This window comes from Babylonia areolata, chromosome 1 (genome assembly GCF_041734735.1).
Source record: "Babylonia areolata isolate BAREFJ2019XMU chromosome 1, ASM4173473v1, whole genome shotgun sequence".
In the NCBI taxonomy this organism is placed as follows: Eukaryota; Metazoa; Mollusca; class Gastropoda; order Neogastropoda; family Buccinidae; genus Babylonia; species Babylonia areolata.
The window spans coordinates 12,753,480-12,774,578 of NC_134876.1; the positions used below are offsets into that span (position 1 = coordinate 12,753,480).

At 40.1% G+C, this 21,099-nt stretch overlaps 1 protein-coding gene across 1 annotated transcript in view; it reads left to right on the forward strand.

Moving 5' to 3' along the window:
* The window catches only part of LOC143279766 (rap guanine nucleotide exchange factor 2-like), a 104,154-nt gene extending 83,404 nt beyond the window's left edge, over positions 1-20,750 (forward strand). Inside the window, exons 22-29 of the mRNA XM_076583904.1 lie at positions 115-249; positions 1,279-1,378; positions 1,810-1,890; positions 2,771-3,016; positions 4,669-4,818; positions 5,492-5,572; positions 7,905-8,057; positions 11,228-20,750. Of these exons, the coding sequence (XP_076440019.1) occupies positions 115-249; positions 1,279-1,378; positions 1,810-1,890; positions 2,771-3,016; positions 4,669-4,818; positions 5,492-5,572; positions 7,905-8,057; positions 11,228-11,259 (978 nt within the window). The 3' untranslated portion in view covers positions 11,260-20,750. The remainder of the gene's footprint in view (positions 1-114; positions 250-1,278; positions 1,379-1,809; positions 1,891-2,770; positions 3,017-4,668; positions 4,819-5,491; positions 5,573-7,904; positions 8,058-11,227) is intronic.
* Positions 20,751-21,099: the final 349 nt, after the last annotated feature.

Here is a 21,099-nt window from a genome sequence, read left to right on the forward strand (position 1 = left end):
TGTGTGTGAGGGACGTGTGATGTTGACTGTGTGCTGTGTGTGGGGAGGTGTGGTTTGTGTGTGGAAGAGAGACCCGTGGTGTTGACGTCGTGCTGACCTGTGCATGGTGTGCAGTCCATCAACAGCAGCATGTTGCTGAGCACCCAGAGCATGTTCAGCAGCAGCCTGGTGTCAGGTATGGCCACACTGCGTCGCACCAAGTACCGCCGGGGGTCCACCCTGCCCAACCCCAAGAAGATGTATGAAGAGGTACGTCACCTCTCGTCAGCATTGTCAGGGTTTTCAGTCTGTAGTGGTAGTAGTGATATTATTATTGTCATCATCATAGTTATTACTATTATTATGTTACTGCTACCACCATTATTATTATTGTTGTTGTTGTTGTTTTTGTTAATTGGATAGTAGTTGTAGTGGTAGTAGTATTGTTATTGTTGTTAGTATTTTTATTATTGTTGTTGTTGTTATTATTATTAAAATCATTATTATTGATACTTATATGCCCCCTATCTTCAGTGAGAGACCAAAGACTAAGTGCTTTACAAACACATCAGGCTGTGTGTGGGTAGATCCTGCTGACACACACCTTAACTTAAGACGCTCTTTATGATCTTTTTAGTCAAAAGTTTGGAAAGTTCATGTCTGGAAATAATAGTACAGTTCATATTCCATGTTGATAAAGAAAGATTATGTTTTTCCTTGGAGTGCTGAGATTGACTGCCAGACTGCTCAGTGTGCGCTCACCCATCTGTTGTTATCATGGACGTTACGCCCACACTTCATGAACACAGCTCTGTGGTTCCTGCTGCTTTAGATGAAAACACACTATTAAAGAAAGTTTGTGATCAGTTTCTTTTTATTTTAATCCATTGGCAAGAGATTGACAGACTGGTCAACACCAGTGGTATGCCCTAGGCTTTGGTGTATGAATATGATTGTACTAGTGCCCAGTTGTTGTTTTCTTTTGGGGTCATTCCATTGGTTTGGAATTGACATTATTTAATGATTTTTAAAATTTTTTTTATTGTTTTCACCCTTTATGCAGTCAGGGGGGTAATAGCAACCAAAATAAGAATAAGAATTTTCCATATACATTGAGCATTAAAGCTTCTAGAATGTAGAAATTGTTGCTCAGATTAAATCTCTTGACAAATTCAGTCTTAAAGGTAAGCAAGCAAAAGCAAGCAAAGATTCTGGAATATATTATCCAAGCAAGCAAGGGAAACCAGGAGATAAAGAAATGAGAAGTGGTGAAGGTGTGGTGATGGTGACGTGTGGCAGGCCCAGATGGTGCGCAAGGTGAGGTCCTATCTCAGCACCATGCCCGCCAACACCAATGAAGAGGAGCTGGCTGACATGTCCAACCAGTGTGAACCTCCACGTGAGTTCAGCCACTCCCTCTCTCCATGTGTCTCTGTTGGTGTGTCTGTTTCTTTAGACTTGGTATGGATTCCTTGTGTGTTGTGTGTATTTGAATGTGTTCATGTGTATTTATATTCTGTATCTCAGCTTGTTGTTTCATTGCTTGAACCTTGACTTTTTCATCAAAGGCTTTGAGTTGGATTTCCCAGGAACATAATAAATTGGTAGCTTATAAAGTCCATTCCTCCATTTTGCACGTAAAATCTTGGCGTTTAATTGGCACTAGTGGAGAGAAAGACTAGTCCCTTTTGTTCACAGTCATCAGAAAAAAACTGCAGATATGAGTAGTTTCAACAAGTCAGTTTTTGTGTAAGTTGAAGAGATTAGAAAGAACATGTAGCAGCTGTGTAAGAAGGCTTCATCCAGCCGCTGGTCTCTTCCTTTGTGAAGCTCGCAAGAGGGACACCTCACCAGGGGGCAACTCTCCCAACCTGGAGGAGAAACGGGCGGTGCCGGTGGGACCCAAGTTTGGTAAGCACTGGAACGTGAGGGTGGCGCATGCTGGTGAAGTGACTGACTGTTGATGCATGGCGCACTGTTCTGTGTCCTGTCTGGTGGTCAGCCCTTGTCCGAAGGTCCAGCCTCTGAGGAGAACTTTGCTGTCCACTTGGTTGGCTGGGCATGAATAACTAAAAGACTTCTCCCTTACTGCTCATGGAGGTTTTCCCTCCTCAGGGACTGCAGCCTCATTGTCCTTCTGCAGACTTGGCAATAACCCAGCTTGTTATTGTGTGGGGTAAACACAGATGCATATCTAACACTAATACTGAGTGCTTTGATTTGTTTCTGCACATGATTCAGCATTATACAAATACATTGTTAATATTATTATTCTTATTATTATTACTGTGTCTGAGAGTTGTGGAACATGTTCTTCTGAGGCACTAAGGATCAGCATGTGTGTTAATGGTTGAACTTGACACTTGAAACAGCTATATTCCTTCCAGAAATGTTATGAAAAAGTGGCATGTGGTGTTGTTGAGTTTCAGTTTTGTGGCTTCTTGTTTATATTCAGTTCTAGCTATCTTTTCTGTTTCAGCTTTAATCTTCTGCACTTCCATTTTGTTGTTGTCGTTTGGGAGAAAAAAAACAACCCCCCCCCCTACCCACAGAAAACAAGTGTATTGCAGAATGATGTTGATGATGTGTAAATCCACCTGGTCCACATAATACCTGTCTGTTGGTGTGAAGCTGTGATCTGTGTGTTGTGTCATGACCTGTGTTTCTCTGCATGGCTTGGTGCACTGACCCTGTGAGGTCCCTTCTCTCTCTCATCTCTTCTCTCTCTCTCTCTCTCTCCTCCCTCTCTCTCTTCTTTCTCTCTCTCTCCTCTCTCTCTCTCCACCAACAGGCACAGAGTCCCCCGGGGCCGTTCGCAAAATCATGGCTCTGACAGATAAGGTGCGACCCCATAATCCAAAAGTCCCTGTCCCAGCGGTGACCAGCCCTCGCAGACAGGGCCCGCCCTCACCTCGCCAGGCCCCCTGGGCGGGGGGTCCGGCCCCACAGTGCCGCCTCCTGCCCGTCAGGCTGACACAGGAAAGTTCCTCCGTCTCTAGTGTCCTTAGCAATCCTCCACGCAGGTCGGGGCATGCTGGTAAGACTCTTCGTCTCTTTTCCTCTCAAAGACTCTCTTCTCTTCCTTTCTCTTCTCTTCTCTGCTCTTCTTATTCTGCTGGGGTTGGTTTGTGTGCGTTTGTGTTTGGACTGCCCTCTCTTGCTCGGTGTCTGTCTTGGACTCTTCTGTGATGTTGTTGCATCAGGACTGACCTGTTATTCGTTTTGACAAAAAGCATGTGTGGTATGGATTTTTTTTTCTTAAGTTTTTATGTGTGTTTTTTTTGTTTTCTTTGTTGCTTATTGTTGTTTTTGTTGTTTTCTTCTTCTTCTTTTTTTCCTTATGAGTGTGTTTTGTTTTTGGGTTGTTTTTCTTTTTAGGGGGGTGGGGAGGGGGGGGGGATATTGTTGCAGTTTAAAAAAAAAATATTTATAAGGTAATGATAGGGTGTTTCAGGATGCTGAATGTATAATGGTAATGATAGGGTGTTTCAGGATGCTGAATGTATAATGGTCAGATGCTCGTGCTGCTTAGTTTTTGGCTTCATTTAGAAAAAAAAAAGAAAGAAAAAAAAGGAGAAATATGGAGAGTGATTTTGTTCCTTATTTCCATGCTTCTTTTTTTTTGCTTACTATCACTGTGTTTGTCCGTACTGAACATTAGGATTCATTCTTCACAGTCACTTGATTGTGCTGTCTGCAGCTGCAGGAAACTGCTGGAATGGGATCAGAACAACTGTTTACATATATACATCAAGCACCGATGTAAAATAATGGCACTTTGTGTAGATGCACTGTCACATAATGTTAACCGTTTTCCAGAAAGTTGATTTAACGGGGATGATTTGCACTCTAACAGATAACAGTCATAGTATTGGTTTAGAATGATGTGTATTGAAGAGTTTGATCCAGTTTAGTCTCTGGGTCAACAGCAGAAAAAAGGGATTGTGTCTGCAGATGGAATTATGTTGTCAGCATATGCTTCCAAATGTAATGAATTAACTAGATGCTTTGATTTTTAGCTTGAGCTAAAAAGGATTGTGTCTGCAAATCATAGTGATCTTGTCAGCTTACGTTTTCGTATGTAATAAATGAACTGGATGCTTTGATTTTTAGTTTAAGCATACATTTCCATGTGTAGTAAACGAACTAGATGCTTTGATTTATTTTGAGCGAGGCAAGTGCATTAACTATTAACTGTGTAACAGAGTCAAAAATCATTGTCACTTAACACAAAATAGCTGTAACTGGAATGTGTAGACCTGTTTTGAAGACATGCATGATAACTGTGATTTGGGTGAGTCTGTTACTGTTATTCCTACTTTATGATGCGGGTGCTAAGAAAGATAAGAACTTTTGTGTGTGTGTGTGTGTGTGCACGCACGCTCGTGTGAGCATGTGTGTGTAAGCATGTAAACGTACGTTGTGTATGAAATGAAATTAAAAACTTGCCAGATAGTGCACACTTGCAGAAAAGAGTTCAGTCCATGTGTATTTATGACTCAGAAATGGAATACACAATGTGATGGACAGAAGCTTGCATATTTACTTCTACATGTTTACCTCGCAGAAATAGAAGTTTGCCATATTTGGTGTAGTTGTTGCTGAGAAGTGGGATGTAATCATCTTGTGGGTACTGGCTGCCCCAACACTCCAGTGTTCAGTGTGACAGGTGGAAGGGTTGTGCTGCAGGTTCTGTGGGCTCCATAGAGCAGTGTGTGGACGGCGACTCTGCCCTGGGCAGCTCCTCTTCCATGGACCACCCTCACCCCCATCCCCACCCTGCTGTCCACGTGTCGGGACCTTTGCCCTCGGCCCCTTCACACCAATGGACACAGCCTGGTACGTGTTGTGACAATGGGGGAAAATCAGGTTTTCAGGTTTATCTTGTATTTCCTTGTGGAATATGATTTAGTTTCAGTTTGTTTGATTTCCTGGCAAAGTGCATTGTCCTGTTATCTGTTTCCTTGTTTGGAAAAGTTGTTTTCTTTAAAAGCAGCATTTAGATATATGAACATAACATGGATTGTTTTTTTTAAATTTATCTTTTATTGCAAACTTATTTTTGCTGCACTTGAACACCATTTAACCAAAGTAACCCCACCCCCTACCCCCACCCACAGCCACAGCCAGGCTCAGTCTGTCACTGTTATTGTGTCAGCAAAAGACAGACAGGTCCACAGGTCATCTTGAGGTTTTTGTATCAACACTACCATGGGAGGATCTGCTCAGCACAAGAGTGGCTTCCTTCATGTGTTTAAGTTCCTAGACTTAGCTGCAACAGTTAGACTGTCGTTTGTAAGAATACGCTTTTTCTTGTTTAATGTTTCTGTCTTATGTTTGTAAGAGTACTCTTTTTCTGGTATAACTGTTTCTGTCTTGCATTACGGATACAGCTAGGATTTGAACCTCAAATACAAAATTTTCTAGCCCAAGGGAGGTGTCGAAGACACTGCAGGTATTTGTTATTTTGTTAGGTCTTTGATGATTTGTATGTGTGTGTGTGTTACTTCAGGTATGGTAGGGCCTGCTTCCAGACCTTTACTGCCTTCCTACACAGCTGTCATGCACAACGCCGGAATGAGTGGTGCACCAGGTGTGTATGGTCACAGTCCACCTGATAGCTTAGTAACTGCACTGATTGCTGGCATCATGTCAGAAGCATTAGCGTATTGTTGCAAAATTGATTACATGAGAAGCACATATGTGGTATAGGTTGAAATTTGACTGAGTTGTTTTCAGTTCTGTTAGATTTATTTTGGACCCTGCAGTGTACTCAACCAAAGAAAGAAAATAGAGTGATGAAGAAAAAGACATTCACTGATATGTACATGAACACACACTCATGCACACACTGCATATACTAATTCGTTTACATACACACATACATGCACACACACACATACAATTATGTATGTGGCAAGAGCCATGTTTTTTGCTGTCAGAACATAGGTCTGCTGTCTGTCAAGTTATAGACTGTTGCTTTATGTTGTTTTTTTCTTGCTTGTTCAGAGCATAATTTATACATTTTTAACTCCTTATTCCACTTTATGCCATATATTGTTCTTTTGGCCGAATCAGTCTTTATTGTTGATCAGTCTGCCTTGTTTGTATTGAACCTACCTTTGTGCATGTCATTATTCATACATATGTGTATATTTTTGGGTCTTTTTTATTTTTATTTTTTATTCGTCACACATGTGCCCACTTCATAAAAACACACACCCCCAACACACAGTCATAACTATATACCACCACCACAAAACATGACGAATGATCTATTTTTTGGCTCAGTTCATCTTGGACTGTTTGTAAACATAATTTTTGTGCATGTTTTATTATATTTAAAATTGATGTTTTGAGATTTTTTAGATAGAAACTATTTTCTGCAGTTTAAAGAGGGAACATCTGGAACAGAATTTTTTAGAAAAAGTCAGGCAGTGTAAGCCAGACATTTGTTTCTCACTTGATATGAAGTTAATGTATTTTTCTATCTGTCAGACCAGCTTCTGTTAAATCTGTGTGATATTCTTGGATTGTCTCGGGAGTCTTTCTAAAAGAAAGTGCTCTGAAATCTGTCAAAACTGGCAAAATGCTGTAATTGTAGAATTGTTTGATATGTGTTGAATGAGTAACAAATTACAATATATAGTTTTTCTTATCTCTTTGTTTTTTTTAGCATTAAACTTTAAAGACTATGTGACCTTTTGTTTGCTGATGATATCAACACATGAGTTCATTTCAGTATATGTATATTTTTATGCACAAACACAATCTTTTTGATTTTATCTTTTGTGTCTGATAATGATTGTAAATTAACTTTCTTTCTGTCCTTATGCAGATATTGCTAACTCATCATGGTCGTAACTGTTAAAAGTTTGAAGAGTTCTTTCTGTTTAACATATTTCTTTATTTTTCCCTCTTTGTTTAATATCTCACATGAAATCAAAGTAACAATAACAGACTTCTACTGATTTACACAGTAGTGTTTTTCACTTTGTAGGGTGGAAAGCTGTTCTGCTTTTCTGTATTGCTAACAGAACTTTTTTTTTTTTTTCCTTTTCACTGTATACCAGAAAAGTATATAGGTATGCAGAGAATTAAAACTAGTGATGCCATGTATTTCGAACAGTTGTAGTAACATTATAGAAACTGCAGGAACTGATGGTGATAATGAACCTAGTGCCATATTTTTCAGGCTACAAGGCTCTTCAGATTATAACGTGCATCATCTGACTTCATTTTGAAATATATTTTTAATCATATATGAAGCATTTAGGAGGCACTAAAATGATTGCAAAATACACATTAACACCTATTCAAAAGTCCGACCAAAGCAGACCAACCTTTGAAATAACTGACAAAGGAAACAAGAACAAGAATTTAAATGTGATGAAAATGAAAGTGTAATCTTCAGAGGGTGGAATCTGTGCAAAAGTCATCAGTTCTACAGCCTGTCAATAATATCATCCCAACCCTAATGCCGATCTCTTTCTCTCTTGCCGTTGCCTTTTGTAAATTATTTCACATCATTCAGACACCTTGACTTTTAACAACATGGCGGTCAGCAATGTGTTCTCAGTGTTGGAAAGGGTGAAGTGGTGACCACACATGTAAGTGCAACTTGGGCTGTGGCCTATGCATGGACTGACATGCACACAAGGCAACCAGTGGTTTGAATGTATTGATACTGAACCTATTTTAGACACAATGACTTACGAGCACAGTACCTACACTTGTCAATGCCCAAACATTATGACCTCAGGTAAAGTGCTCTGACTAGAGGCAACCAGATCAGAAAAAGAAAAAGATATTACCTTGTAGCCTGAAAATTATGTAGATTGCTAATTTTATATTCAAAGAAAGAAGTGGGCGATGAGAGAAAAGTAACGCTGTAAGGTGGGGGGTGGGTGTCTTGTCTGTGGCAGTAGTCAGTAATCATGCAGTGGTGGCGGGCTATCCACCCGCCGGGCGACCACCCCTCCCTGACTACCAGTCAGCCACCCACATGGCTCAGCTGGTGCGACACAAACACTCGGCAGTGGGCGACTCCTCACTCTGCTGTCAGCCTGTCCTCACAGGTACTCCATGCCTCCACCTAAACGCTGAACATCATTATCCATCACACACTGGGGAAGAACACTGTCATTCACATAGCTTGGACAGTGGGTCAAGGGGGGTTGGGAGGGGGGGGGGGGGGGGGGGGTATTGGGGACAGGCAGTGTAGGGTTGTGAAGGTGGTGGGAGAGAGTTTGATTACAGTTTGAATCCCCCCCAGGTTCCCCCAGTTGGTTCCTTTGTTCTGTGTTCTGTGTCGCTTTGTCTCCACCTCTACCTTCCCTTTCCAACATGCCTGTCATGCACGCAATTGTGAAGTGATTACTTGCTGTCTCTCCAGTTCTCTCTCTCTCTCTCTCTCTCTCTCACTTACTTGCGCGCGCACACACACACACACACACACACACACACACACTCTCTCACACACACTCACACACACATGAACTGGTATGTGTGAATTGCACACATAAACTAATACACTCAGTGCTGCACATGCACAAATATGTAATGGATGTGATGCTGATGGTTGATGTCTTTTTTTTTTTTTTTTTTTAGTGTTATTATAAAAGAAAGTGAAATATTGCCATAACTTGAAATAAATCAAGGGCATGAAACATCTCATTCTGGCAGTCCAGTAAGAACTTGCTTTCCTTGCAGAAAGTGTAAGCCATGTATTCATGAAGGGTATGCTTGCAGTGTGTACAGTGCTACGTCATACTCTGCATGAGTTATGCCTCACAGCCTCTTGCCTGCCTGCCAGTCTTGAATTAAAAAGAATCTCTGTTATCAGTAGTTTTACTAAAGAGGTTTTATTCTTCCTATCAAAATGAGAAGTAAAAGAAGAGAGATGGGGGAGGGGGGGTGTTGGGGGGTGGGGGTGGGGTGGGGTGGGAGCAGGAAAGGAAAGCAAAGAGATAAACTGAATGAAGATAGAACAAAACATAGAAAGTTGGATTCTTTCAGTATTAATTCCATTCATGAAGGGGATTACAAGACACACACACATGATTTTCTGTTCATAAGGTTTTGCTTGTTTATCTGTCTTTTCTTTGCTTCCCCGGTTTGTGGGCCGTCCCTGTAGCATTCTCCTTTCAACACTGTTGCCCCCACCCCTTCCCCTCACCCCCCCCTACACACACACACACACACACAGCCACACCCACACTGGTTCTGTTGCATCACTACCACCAGTGGTTCATGTGAAGGGTATCAAGGACAGGTCACTGTCATCAACCCACCAGCAGAGACCTGCACGACTGCTGGGTGTCTGTAACAGTGTTCAGTGGTGCCCATTGCTGATTCAACATACTGAGGACAACACTGACTGTGCCTGCTTCTGACATCAGCAACTGATATCACTCCAGAGTGGAAAGACATCAAATAAAAAATGAGAATGATTAACTACAGAGCCAGTATGAATGCCCCCCTTGCCCCATCCCTCCTTTAGAGAGGAGATGACCACCCCAACCCCCCATTGACACTATGCATGAATGCTGATCTCAAAAAGTGACTCACACACCATGGAAGTGGAGGGGAAAGTAAAAGTGAGGTTACCTGGAGAGCCACATATGGATTCTTCTTTATGATGGTAGATTAGCATGAGTGTGATGATAATGGTGCTTTGTAGATCCATTCAGTTTTGAGAATGTTTGACAGGGTTGTACTCCATGTGTCCTTTGAAAACAGGTCCCAGCATCAGCCAGGCCAGAGATAGAAACACAAGCAGTATTAGGACATTTTTAGTAAAGTTTTCAAACAGGCATCTGTAAAATGAATGACATTTGACTGTGTGGCCTTAGTTTTACCATTTGAGCCAGTAACACACTCAACTAGGAGTCTGGGGACCAAAACATTCCACAATAATATTTCTCTGATGTAATTCAAAGCTACTTCCTCCCAGTCCCTGACACTAACCACTTAGCCATGGCTGCTGGCCTTAGACAGTTGATAGTGGGTGAAAACAAGGACAAAAAACTTTACAGGATCTTATATTCGTTTTGATCTTGGGACCTTGCAGTCAGGAAACATCATCCATGTACTGTCTGAGATCTTTGGAATCTTGAACCACCAATGTGTTTTTTGACTCACTTGTGTAAACAAAGTGAGTCTATGTTTTAACCCAGTGTTCGGTTGTCTGTGTGTGTGTGTGTGTGTCTGTGTGTCCGTGGTAAACTTTAACATTGACATTTTCTCTGCAAATACTTTGTCAGTTGACACCAAATTTGGCATAAAAATAGAAAAAATTCAGTTCTTTCCAGTCATCTTATTTAAAACAATATTGCACCTCTGGGATGGGCACAAAAAAATAAAAAAGGAAGCCTAATTATATGCAAACTGCATTTACTGTTATATTTATATTTTTTGTATTCTCTAAACTTGGCACTTTGATCTGATATTCTGACCCAACAGCTAGAGCAGTCATTATTATCATTTTTTGTTCAAACAGGAACTTCTTTTGCTAAGCATGGAAGTTTTATTTATTTTGCAAACGTTTTGGTGCAGATAGTAAAAAAGGGAAATTACTCTGTAATGCTAGGGGACTTAATTTGCTTTAAACTGATCTTTCTCATCTTAAACATTACATTTTGAAATTATAAAAATAAAAAATATAAAAAGCTTGGATTTTTTTTTTAAGTGTATCACAAGTGAGTCTTGAAGGCCTTGCCTCTCTTGTTTGTTTTTGTTTTTCTTCTTCTCAGCCTACCTCCATTCACGTTGATATTCCAGTGTCATTAAATCATCTTAACACTTTGCTGACCTCTGCACAAAGCAGATCTTTGCTCGTCTGACTGTTGACCAACTCATAGTGCTGTTTTGATGTGCACTACTAATCTGCTGTGTGTATTTTAACTTATTAGTGAGTCAACCAAACCTCAGTCTTCCTCCACCTGTCCCTTCCCCATTACGTTTCTTTGGAAACCTTTCTCAGAGTGATGTAGGTAAAAAGTGTGTTAAGTGTCAGATGATTGTTGCCAGTAACACATAACTCTGTTCAGCGCACCTGTTGTACATTTAGACAGAGTATAGCTAGACTTGTTTGAATTTTATGAAGCGTTGTCATTTGTTGCTTGTGTTAACATAGTTGCTGCTTCTGTTACAAGGCAGAGAGTGTTTGACTAACCTTTCCAGAAGGAATGCAGTGATGTAACAACTTTGTACCTGAGCAGTAAGGTGATTTGTGGTGTTGTTTCAGACGGGGAAGAGGAGCAGGTGTCAGCTGTTTGACGTAACGCGGCCTGACGTGCTGCTTGTCCTACACTGTCACACAGCGCCGGGATCAGCATGTGCTCTGGTCTTCACACAGAGATCTGCCTGATGGAGGGGGATCACAGTGCTGCTGTCTGCAGGGGCACACCCCTTGGCTGTGATAGGTGACTTGTGTTTGTGCTCACACTGCGCTGTGAGGTGCAGGGACAGTACGCTGTGTCTCCACATGGCCCTGTGTCATAGGTCTGGGCACTGGCTTCTCACTGGCTGCCCACTGCCTGCTACAGTAACGTGTGGAAATGCTTTTAGTGGCGGTTCTGGCCTCTTTGTGAAATATCTCTTCAGCAACTAACATTTGCTTTGCTGGGAATGGCAGCACACTCAGATGTCACTTAGAGTTCCTGTGTAGTTCTGTGAAGACTGTTCATGGCAGATGGTCAGGAGCTGTGACTCACAAGACAGTAGGCTGCTACTCAGCTGATATGAATGGCTTGGGATAACCCAGAGAATCTTGCCAGAGAATCTCCTCCAGTACATTACACGCTTGTGTTCAGTTGATGAAAAGACTTGGTGAACACACCATCCCAGCATGTGTTGTTTCATGAAGACTGTTTTCTTGTGCCTGTTTGGTGATGAGACTGATGAGGATGGTCCAGAACATTTGGAGATGCTGTGTTTTTCACTGCGTTTTGTGGTGAGCCTGGGGTGATCCAGGGGATTCTGCCCAGGACTGGAGTGTCCACAGGTGTGCAGTCATCTGGTCTGACACCTGTCAGAGGACCCTGGGCATCAAGGTGTGACTTGTCCACTTTGTGTTGTGCAGTACATACATACATAATGACACAACAGTCTTACATTCACAAATATACACAAATGCTCATGCACACACACACACACACACACACACACACACATGTGCTAGGCACACACAGAGACACTCAGACATGCACTGAGATATATATCTTCACATCAGTGCACACATATATGCACACATTGTTATTAGAAAATGTGATTGTATCTTTATGTTTTGGGAACAGCAAACACATTCTGTTGTGACCGAAAATAGAAACACTGAAATGCCCATGCAAAAAAAGAGAAAAGAAAATGCAGTTGGCAACAGAGGTTTATGAACAAAGTGCCGTTTCATTGTCACAACAGCAGTCAAGACTGAAAACCTGCTTCTCCATTGTGGCAACAGCAGATACCATTGTTTCATCACTGCAACTAAGTATGAACCTACCTTGTTGCAGCAGTGGTTTTGAACAGTGGCTCCATTGCAGAAATGATAATGAAGAAAGTGTGTGCTGTGTTTGTGGCATCAGCAATGAAAAACGACATCACAGAAGCGAGAAATGCATTGTTGGAGTGGGTGGTGTCAGACTGTCTCCTCAGCCATGACGTCCCTGTGATGTGGGGTGTTGGGGACAGCGGCAGTTCCACAGGTCATCAGGTGGTCAGTGTTAGGGCGGTCAGTGTGGCGGCATCCTCAGGCAGGTCATAACTACAGGACCACTTTCATCTTCAACAACACCAACATCACATGGGAATACGTTGGACAGTGTTCATCCATGCTGTGAGGATTGTGTTTGCCACCTGTGGGTAATCTCTTTCATTTGTTTCAGGAGACGTCTTAAAAAACTATATGTATATTTAAAAGTATGGAATTGGTTTGGCATGGACTGACCATTTCAGTGCCATGAAAATGACTTTATTTAACTGCTGGGGACTGCCTGATAGAAGTGGATCAGAGGTCCCCAGGTGTCTTCTTTCTGTCTTGTTTCGGTGTGGGTGGGGTCTGTGTCAGTCATATCACACTTAGCACATTGTATCCATTCATTCAAAATATCTAAATACTGTTGAGATCAGACCATTTTGTTTGTTTTATATACAGAGTTTGCGTTGTTTTTCTTCTTTTATACCCAGGTTTTTTGACAAACCAATTCTGGATGTTGGTTCTATCAAGAACAGATTTGAAAAGGCTAAACAGTAAGCGTGACCCAATTCCCTGTTGTTTCCCCCACTGAAACTGTGCAACATTGACTGTCTATTCCTATTTTTTCTTCTATTTAAATGATTTTCTTCTTTTTTTTTACTGAATACATTCAAGTTTATTTTGTGAATTGATTGTCTTGCTCAACACAAGTATCAGTTTTAAGACTAGGTCCTCCCGAAACTAGTGGAAGCATATTGAATATCCAGTATGCCTCTTAGATTTCTGTGGAGTTGTGCTTTCACCAGTTTTCAGTTTTAAGCCTGTATCAGTGTCAGACAGCTAAGTGAACACAGTTTCACAGGGAAAAAAACCAGTTGCTTGTTTTCACATGGGTACAGAGCCAGCAAAAGCACCTGACTTGATGTGGTGAGCTTGGCTCACATCATGAAGGCACCTGGGCCAAATGGATCAGGTGCTGGATGTCAGATCAGGGGTTGAGGTCCCATTTTGGTATGATGTTTTGTCCTTGGGACACCATGTAACAAACAATCTTACTGTGTCAAACCTAAGTGATTCTTCTTCATTGTTCTCATTTGCTGGAGACCACTGCAGCTACAGTGGCAGCGTTACAGATAGTTCATTGTCACTGTGTGATCAGTGACAGTACAATTGCCATTCCTCCCCTGGAAAGGTTTTATCCCATTCTCCGCATGTATCATGATCTGTCAGTCAAGGGTGATTGAAAATCTCATCAAAATCTGGAACAAAGTTGCAACTGTGGATCAGTTTGTTGATGACACCATTGACAGAGGACTCATGGCAGGACTGAAAGTTTGTAAAAGCACAGAGCTCCATCAGAAATGTGAAGGAATTGAGCATTTTTCCTGCACATACATGACAAGGTCAGGACATGCATTTCAACACTTTATTTCAGCTTGTGCATGAATTGACTAAAAATGGAATGGATCCCTCTTTTTTTTCCTGTTGACTCCCTCCCTCTGATATAGCCCATAACCCACAGACATTGTGATTCTGAATTAAATGGCAACTGTTGGCATGTCTGGCTGGCCAGATGGCATGTGCCAAAATCGTAGTGTGATTAATCATAGGAGAAAAGCTTCATTGTCAGCTGTAGTTAGTTTGGGTCTTGTTCATTTAGCACTATATTTTTTTTATAATCTTGACCATGGCTGAAGGAACATAACAGCATTTTGTACATCTATGAATTTTAAAAGATTGATTCTGTTTTTGCCGGGTTTTTTGTTTTTTTTTTTTTTTCTCAATTAAACCTGTTGGACAAGGAGTGTATGTGAGTCCCCCCCGACCCCCCCCCCCCCCTTAACTGAAATATTGTGACAAAAATGTAGATTATCAACCATAATGTTAGTGTGTGTGTGTTTGCAATGCATGGGCAGTTGAAAGTGTGAGGTTTGAGTGTAATTGTTTTAATATTTCAGGGGACACCAACAGATATAGGAAGTAAGATTGAATTGATTTGATTAGTTTCCACAGCATTACTACCCAGTTCCTTTTCACAGAGGTGGACAGACATATTTCATGTTTTTTTAAAACTTCATCCAGTTTTTCTGAAACACATCCCTACATTCATAGCCAGCCTTCTGAGGTTTGTCTGATCAAGCCTGACTTTCAGTTTTCATGTATTGAAAAAGTGTTGCAATAGAAAGAGTTGATATGAAGATGTGCTTGAGCATGGGCTTGTAATCATCTCAGTACAAGAAATGCTTCAATAATTCTGCTTACTTTTCAGTAATCATTTCACTGACTTTGCCTCACACAGGTGCAGCAGGGTGGTTAACACATTTTAGTTTTCTGTTGACTTGTTGGAAGGTCATTGTGATTTCTTACACGTTCAGTTCCAGTGTTTAACAGCTGGAATGAGTATACAATAGCTGCATTATATATGAAAAATATGTTGAAAAAAAATCATGTTTAAATAGTTTGACTAATTTTCATAGTCTCAAGATCATTGTACTGGCTTTAGTATAACTTTAAGCTTTCTGTATATTTCCAAGAAACCAGTGAAATGGTGACACAAAGCCAAACAAATGCAAAAGGAGTTGCCAAAAAGCAAAGCTGAATCCAGTGTGTGTTTATGGCCCAGCTGACCTGTGAAGCCATTTATATCAGGGTAAAGTGACTCTTGACCAAAGTTCTCAGGCATTTATCTGCAGACAGTCATTTTGATTCATTTTACTCATTGCGACATTTCTTGCAGAACTGCTGGTTTAGAGTTGTATGGTAATGAAAGAACTTCCACATTTTGGAATAACATCTCTCATTGTATGGCCTCCCAAGAGTGAACAAATACTATTTGACACACACTTAAAAACATCTGGATTTTTCTGACCTGGACCAAGTTCTTCAAAACAAGTTCTCATTTGATCATTTTGATTCTACTCTGATGTGGACCACATTCTCAAAGATCAGAATGTAATGCTTTGTCATTTTGACTGATCTGGACCAAATTCTTGAAATACAGAGCTTAGCAACTGCCAAATAGAATACATGAAACACAAATATATTTATTGTAGTTCACCAATTTTGATAGACAATCATGGTCGTGTCCTCATAATACCTACAGCTCTTTTGCTTCTTCTTCTTTTTTTTTCTTCTTTTTTTTTTCTTTATACTTTGCCATTCATTTGTGCAGTGTTTAATTTCTAGGGACTGGAAATGATTTGAAGTAAAAGAAGTCATTACCAGAATGTCTGGTGATGTTCTGTTGACAGTGAATGGGAGTTCATATTACAAGAAAGAGTCATTTCAACCAAACTGGCTGAACATAATTATATACATATACCAGTAATCAGCTTGATCTCTTTTTCAAGGCATCAGTAGGAGGCACTTGTCTGTGAGCTTTAAGGGGATTTTGTTCTTGTGATTAGCTTGGTGGGATTTCTTTCTTCTTTTTTTTGTTCTGTATTCTTTCTTAATGATGATTTCACCAGACACAAAACAGATTACATGCTGATTGTCAGTGCTTCATTAACAGACCAGCTTCTGTTTGTCATGGTTCAGGAGTATTTGTTTGCAAAAAAAAAAAAAATAAATAAATAAAGTACATGTGCATTACATGTGTTTGATTTTTAAACAAGATTAGTTTTTCATGTTAAGCTGAAGGTGCTACAGGTTGGGTGTGTATCTTGTCTTTTCAAATACTCATTTACTGCACAGCTGATGACAAACCCTTCCAGTATGGTTACATTTATGGAAGGTAGGGCAGGTGTCCTACGTGTATTTACAATTGTCAAAATCCATTTCTGTGTGAGGGTGGAAGTGTACATGTATGTGCTTTGAAGAAAAGAGTGACAGGTGTCGAGAGCATGTATTGTGGAAGAATATGCAGATAAAAATGTCAAAAATACCTTTTTTCAAACATGCATTATCTCAAACATCCTTTGCATTTTGTTATGCATTAAGAATCATTGTTTAGGTTTCCGCCTTTTAGCGTTACTGCTTAGCACCTGAAAAGAATCTGCCTGATCACTTTAGATAATGAATTTCTTCACAGTACTGTGGTAATATAATGTTGTACAGATCTGGATGCATTTTCACTTGTTTCCACAGACTGGTTCCTACTCAGTCACACATTCTTCCAAAGGAACTTGGGGTGGCAAGTGGCTTTCTGCTGTGTGTGTGTGTTTGTGTGTGTGTGTGTGTGTGTGTGTACATGTAAATATGATAAAGAGCTTAATATATATAATTATATGAATCCTTTTTATATAGCAATGCTTTTCTGCTTCTGTAATACTGCACTGCTGCAAACACTTTAATGCAATTAATCTACCGTACCAGGAATGCCAGTCCTGAATGCTTTACTATGCCAACAGTACATATTTACTTGATCAGGAATTTAGTTGTAACTATCTCTGCTGGTGTCTGCATCACTGAGTCCTGACTGTTACACAGACAGCACCTGGCAAAAGCCGAGAGACTGAGCAGAGTGATGGGTACACGTGTGTGGTGCCAGTGTGACAGGAAGGTGTGTTGGAACATACTGTGTACACCTGGTTCCTCCTGTTGGCTGCATACCACTCCAGGCTGATTCTCTTTCCTGTATGTGCCTTTGTCTTGTTCCTGGTGGTTGTGTGGAGTGTGGAGTGGTGGCAACAGAAGAACGATGCTGCATTGTTCATGAGCAGTTATGATTGAACATGTTAACTTGGTACCACAAGTCTTGTTTCTGTTCTGACAGGTACATCCTGCTGTATATCAGTCATGTTACTTATGAATCATGTTACTTGCTTACTTTATAGATTGCTTTGTCAAACATCTGCTGTTCACTTTCATGACAGTTGGATTTTCCGAACCTCTGTTGGCTTTTTATCTTTTTTATGTGTTTTTTTTTTTAATCCTGTTGAATTTTTTGAAAGTATGTTTTATTTTCTTGCTGATGTTTTTTTTTAGCTCTTTTTTTCTTTTTTTTTTTTTTTTTTTTTTTGTTTTTTTGTTTTGTCTCTTTTTTTTTTATAAGAAGTTTTGTACAGTTAAGGAGGACTGGTTAATACCTGAAGTGATCTGTTATCAGTTTGCTGATGTCAATTATGATGTGTTTCTGTGTATGTTGCTTTGGTGATGGATGGTACACGAGAATCAGCTGTGTCCATGATGACCCACTAGTCACATCAATGATGGATGATATAGGACTTGTCTTCAGCATTTCTGCACAGGCAACAATCAGAAAAAAAAGTTGCATTTTGTTTTTTATACACAATATACAAAATCGTGTTCTCAGCACATGTTGATTACTAGGGAATTGCACTGTTTGTGAAATGCAGGTCAATGTTAGTACTTAAGAATGCTCAAACTGCTTCCAGACTTGCCTACCTCGATCTTGAATCTTAGACATCTTTAGGCACTGTATCAGATGTCTAGAAAATGACCCAAAGGACAGTCGTTCAAAGCGGAGTGTCTAGGGGAAGGACAATAACCAGGGAAAAAACACTGCTGTGGAGCAGCTCAGTCAGGTATTGGGACAAAATCACTGGCGTTTTTCTATCATCTTCCTCTTCATTCCATGCCTGTTTATTTCAAGTCAGGTTCTTCCCAATGAGTCACTAATAGTTACTTTCCCTATATAACATATGCAATCTAGCGGCCAGAGAAAAAAAAAGATTCCTTGGTTAGTATTTTGCAATCCAGTAAATAATTGTAATTTTCTGAACAGATTGCCTGATACAAAGAGTCTGATTTCAGAACATGAGTTTGTTTTTTCCCATTTTGGTTTTTTAACTTTACCCAGTTTGCATACATCAAACGTTGAAGATAATTTTAAATAATGTATTTATTGTTTATGTGTGAAATAACATTTCAGTATTGTTTGACAATCCATCTTCAGTTACATTGTAAAAAAATATTTGTATATATACATTTATATCTAAAGATAGACATTCTGACAAAAAAAAACAACCCAAAAAACCAAACAAACCACCATTTAAAACCATTGCCTGTGTCAGGCCTGTACATACAAGGATAAATTCTGATGCGTCTTGGTGGTGATACTGAATACTGACTGAAATAAGGGAGCCTTAGAATAGAGAAATATTGTCACTTTTTTTCAGAGATAAAGAGGCAGAAGAGAATGTTGTGACACGAAAGTTATCATTTCTATTTGCATTTTTGTGTTTCATTTGACTTTTTGTCGCCTAAAGAATGAGGGGTGGTGCTGTGCACATCACACAGATGTTAGGCAGGCAGGCATTTCACATCCCTGGTTCTTGATGGCTTCTCTGGCATAAAACTGAACTTGGATGTGATTGATCCCATGTCTGCTGGCCCGTGGTATAATTATACGGCGGCAAAACACAGGCTTTTGTTGTGGTTTTCTGAAACCACCTTTTGTTTTATGCCCTCACACTGTGTTTGTTTTGCTCCTTGATTAAAAGATAAAATGATAAAAATCTTGAAAGTTTCCAAGTCAGATTTTCCCTGTTTGATGTCTCTTGAACAAAAAAAGGTTCAAACCGGTTGCCAGTCATTTGATTGTTAGTAGCCACTTTTAAGGATCTTGCCTCATGCTAAGTTTTAGAAAATAGGGATGCATGTGTAAGAAACATGAGGGCTGATTGCAGACTGGTTAAATACTGTGTGTGGTAGGTGAGACAGTGTATGTATGTGAATGTACACTGCTGTGTATGTGTGCTGGTTCTGAATCTGTGCAGAAGGGAATGAGTTGGTGTCATGTAAGGATGTGTGTTTTTCATGAGATTTCCTTTGTTTTCATTTCCATTGTGTGTGCAGGTGTAAGTGGGGTAATGGATGCATGTAAACATACAAACATGTATGTATGTTGATTCAGAGTGTTTTGTGTGTAAGAGCGATAGGAGATGGTGGATGGAAGGAATGTCGTAGTATCGCATATGTGCTTGGGCATCTGGCCCCCACTCCCACCCCAAGAGGCCAGTGTTTAATGACAGTGGCAGTTTTGTTTTGTTTTTTAAACTTCATTTTACAGCTGGAAGAAAATCTCATTTTTGAGGATTTTTGTGTACAGAAAAGATTGTTTTCTTGTTAACCACATTGCGTCCATTTTCACTTAAAAGGATGCAAGTTTCATTCTTTTATAATCTTTTTAATTATTATCTTTCTTTTCAGGATTTTTTTTTAATACACAGTCGACATGCCAAGTAGATCTGACCAACATGTTTTCTCAGGTTCAATAATCATAGTCACACATTTTCCTGGTCAGATCAGCTGCTGCTACTGCTGACTCTGGTTTTCTGTTGATTGTTGAGAGCAGTGGCCGAGCTTTCATCACTGTTTCTCATGTGGTTCTGATTTGGTAATAACGCATCTTTGATTAAGGATTTGAATCACTGGATGGTTTTCTGAAGAGTTTACATCATTTGTGATCAAACTGATTGTTTTTTTGTTGTTGTTTACCCAATATGTAATGTTCAGATCACTTAATGTTGAGAATTGGTGAGCGTTTATTATGTCCTGTACTTGAGTGTTAAAAATCCTGACAGGAATCCATCCTTTTGGTTGAATCCCAGTCAAGAAACACATCACCTGCTAGAATATCAGGAAACATAGTACTTAATGCACACAGCATTGTTATTGTTTTGGGATCAGGGGAGGGGGGTATACTGTTAGCAGGCAGCTGAGGGGTTGTGGCAAGCCTTGAGCAAATTACAAAGTTTAAATTGGAAAAGGATATGCATTTTTTGCACATATCTCCAGTGTGTTTGTGTATGTGTGGTGTGCACATGTGTAGATGCATGAATGTAGTCTGCTTTGCGTGTCTCTAACATTGTGCAAACTGGATTATACATAGTTGGTATCACTCTTGGTTCCCAAGTTGGGCGATGTGTTCAGTGAATTGTCATTCATTACATATTAATTGTATCTTATTAACATTGAGACAACCCTTACCTGATGGACGAGTCTGTCCATGATAAATGCTCATGTACATAAACCTGTGGGAACCCCCCTCCCCTTTGTTTGTCCTTGGTCCCCTTCAGATGTGCCCTGTTGTTTTCTGTTTGAACACCTTGCTGACAGCTGATGTTGGGTTCTGCACATCACTTGGAAGAAATAAAATGTCTGAAATGTTTTTGGTGGCTTGGTGTGTATTGCAGAATGACACGTGTCAACTAGTTTTGTTTCTAGGACTGCCCTGTTTTGTTGCATCTGCCGTGGAATCTTTCATGAAAGCATTCATCAAGGTGTGGGTTTTGCAATGTGTCCTCACTGGAACTGTATTCCAAACCTTTGAACAAATTTTGGTGTGGCTTTGGATTAATACAGGATTTTGTGATAAAGTCTTATTTTAGTATTGATTAAAGTAAAAAACAAAACAAACAAAAAACAAAAACAACTGAAATGAAATGAAAATTGACACAAAAGTTTCAGTGTACTCAGCAACCTGAGCAAGATTTACAAACATGCAAGCATATGCACTG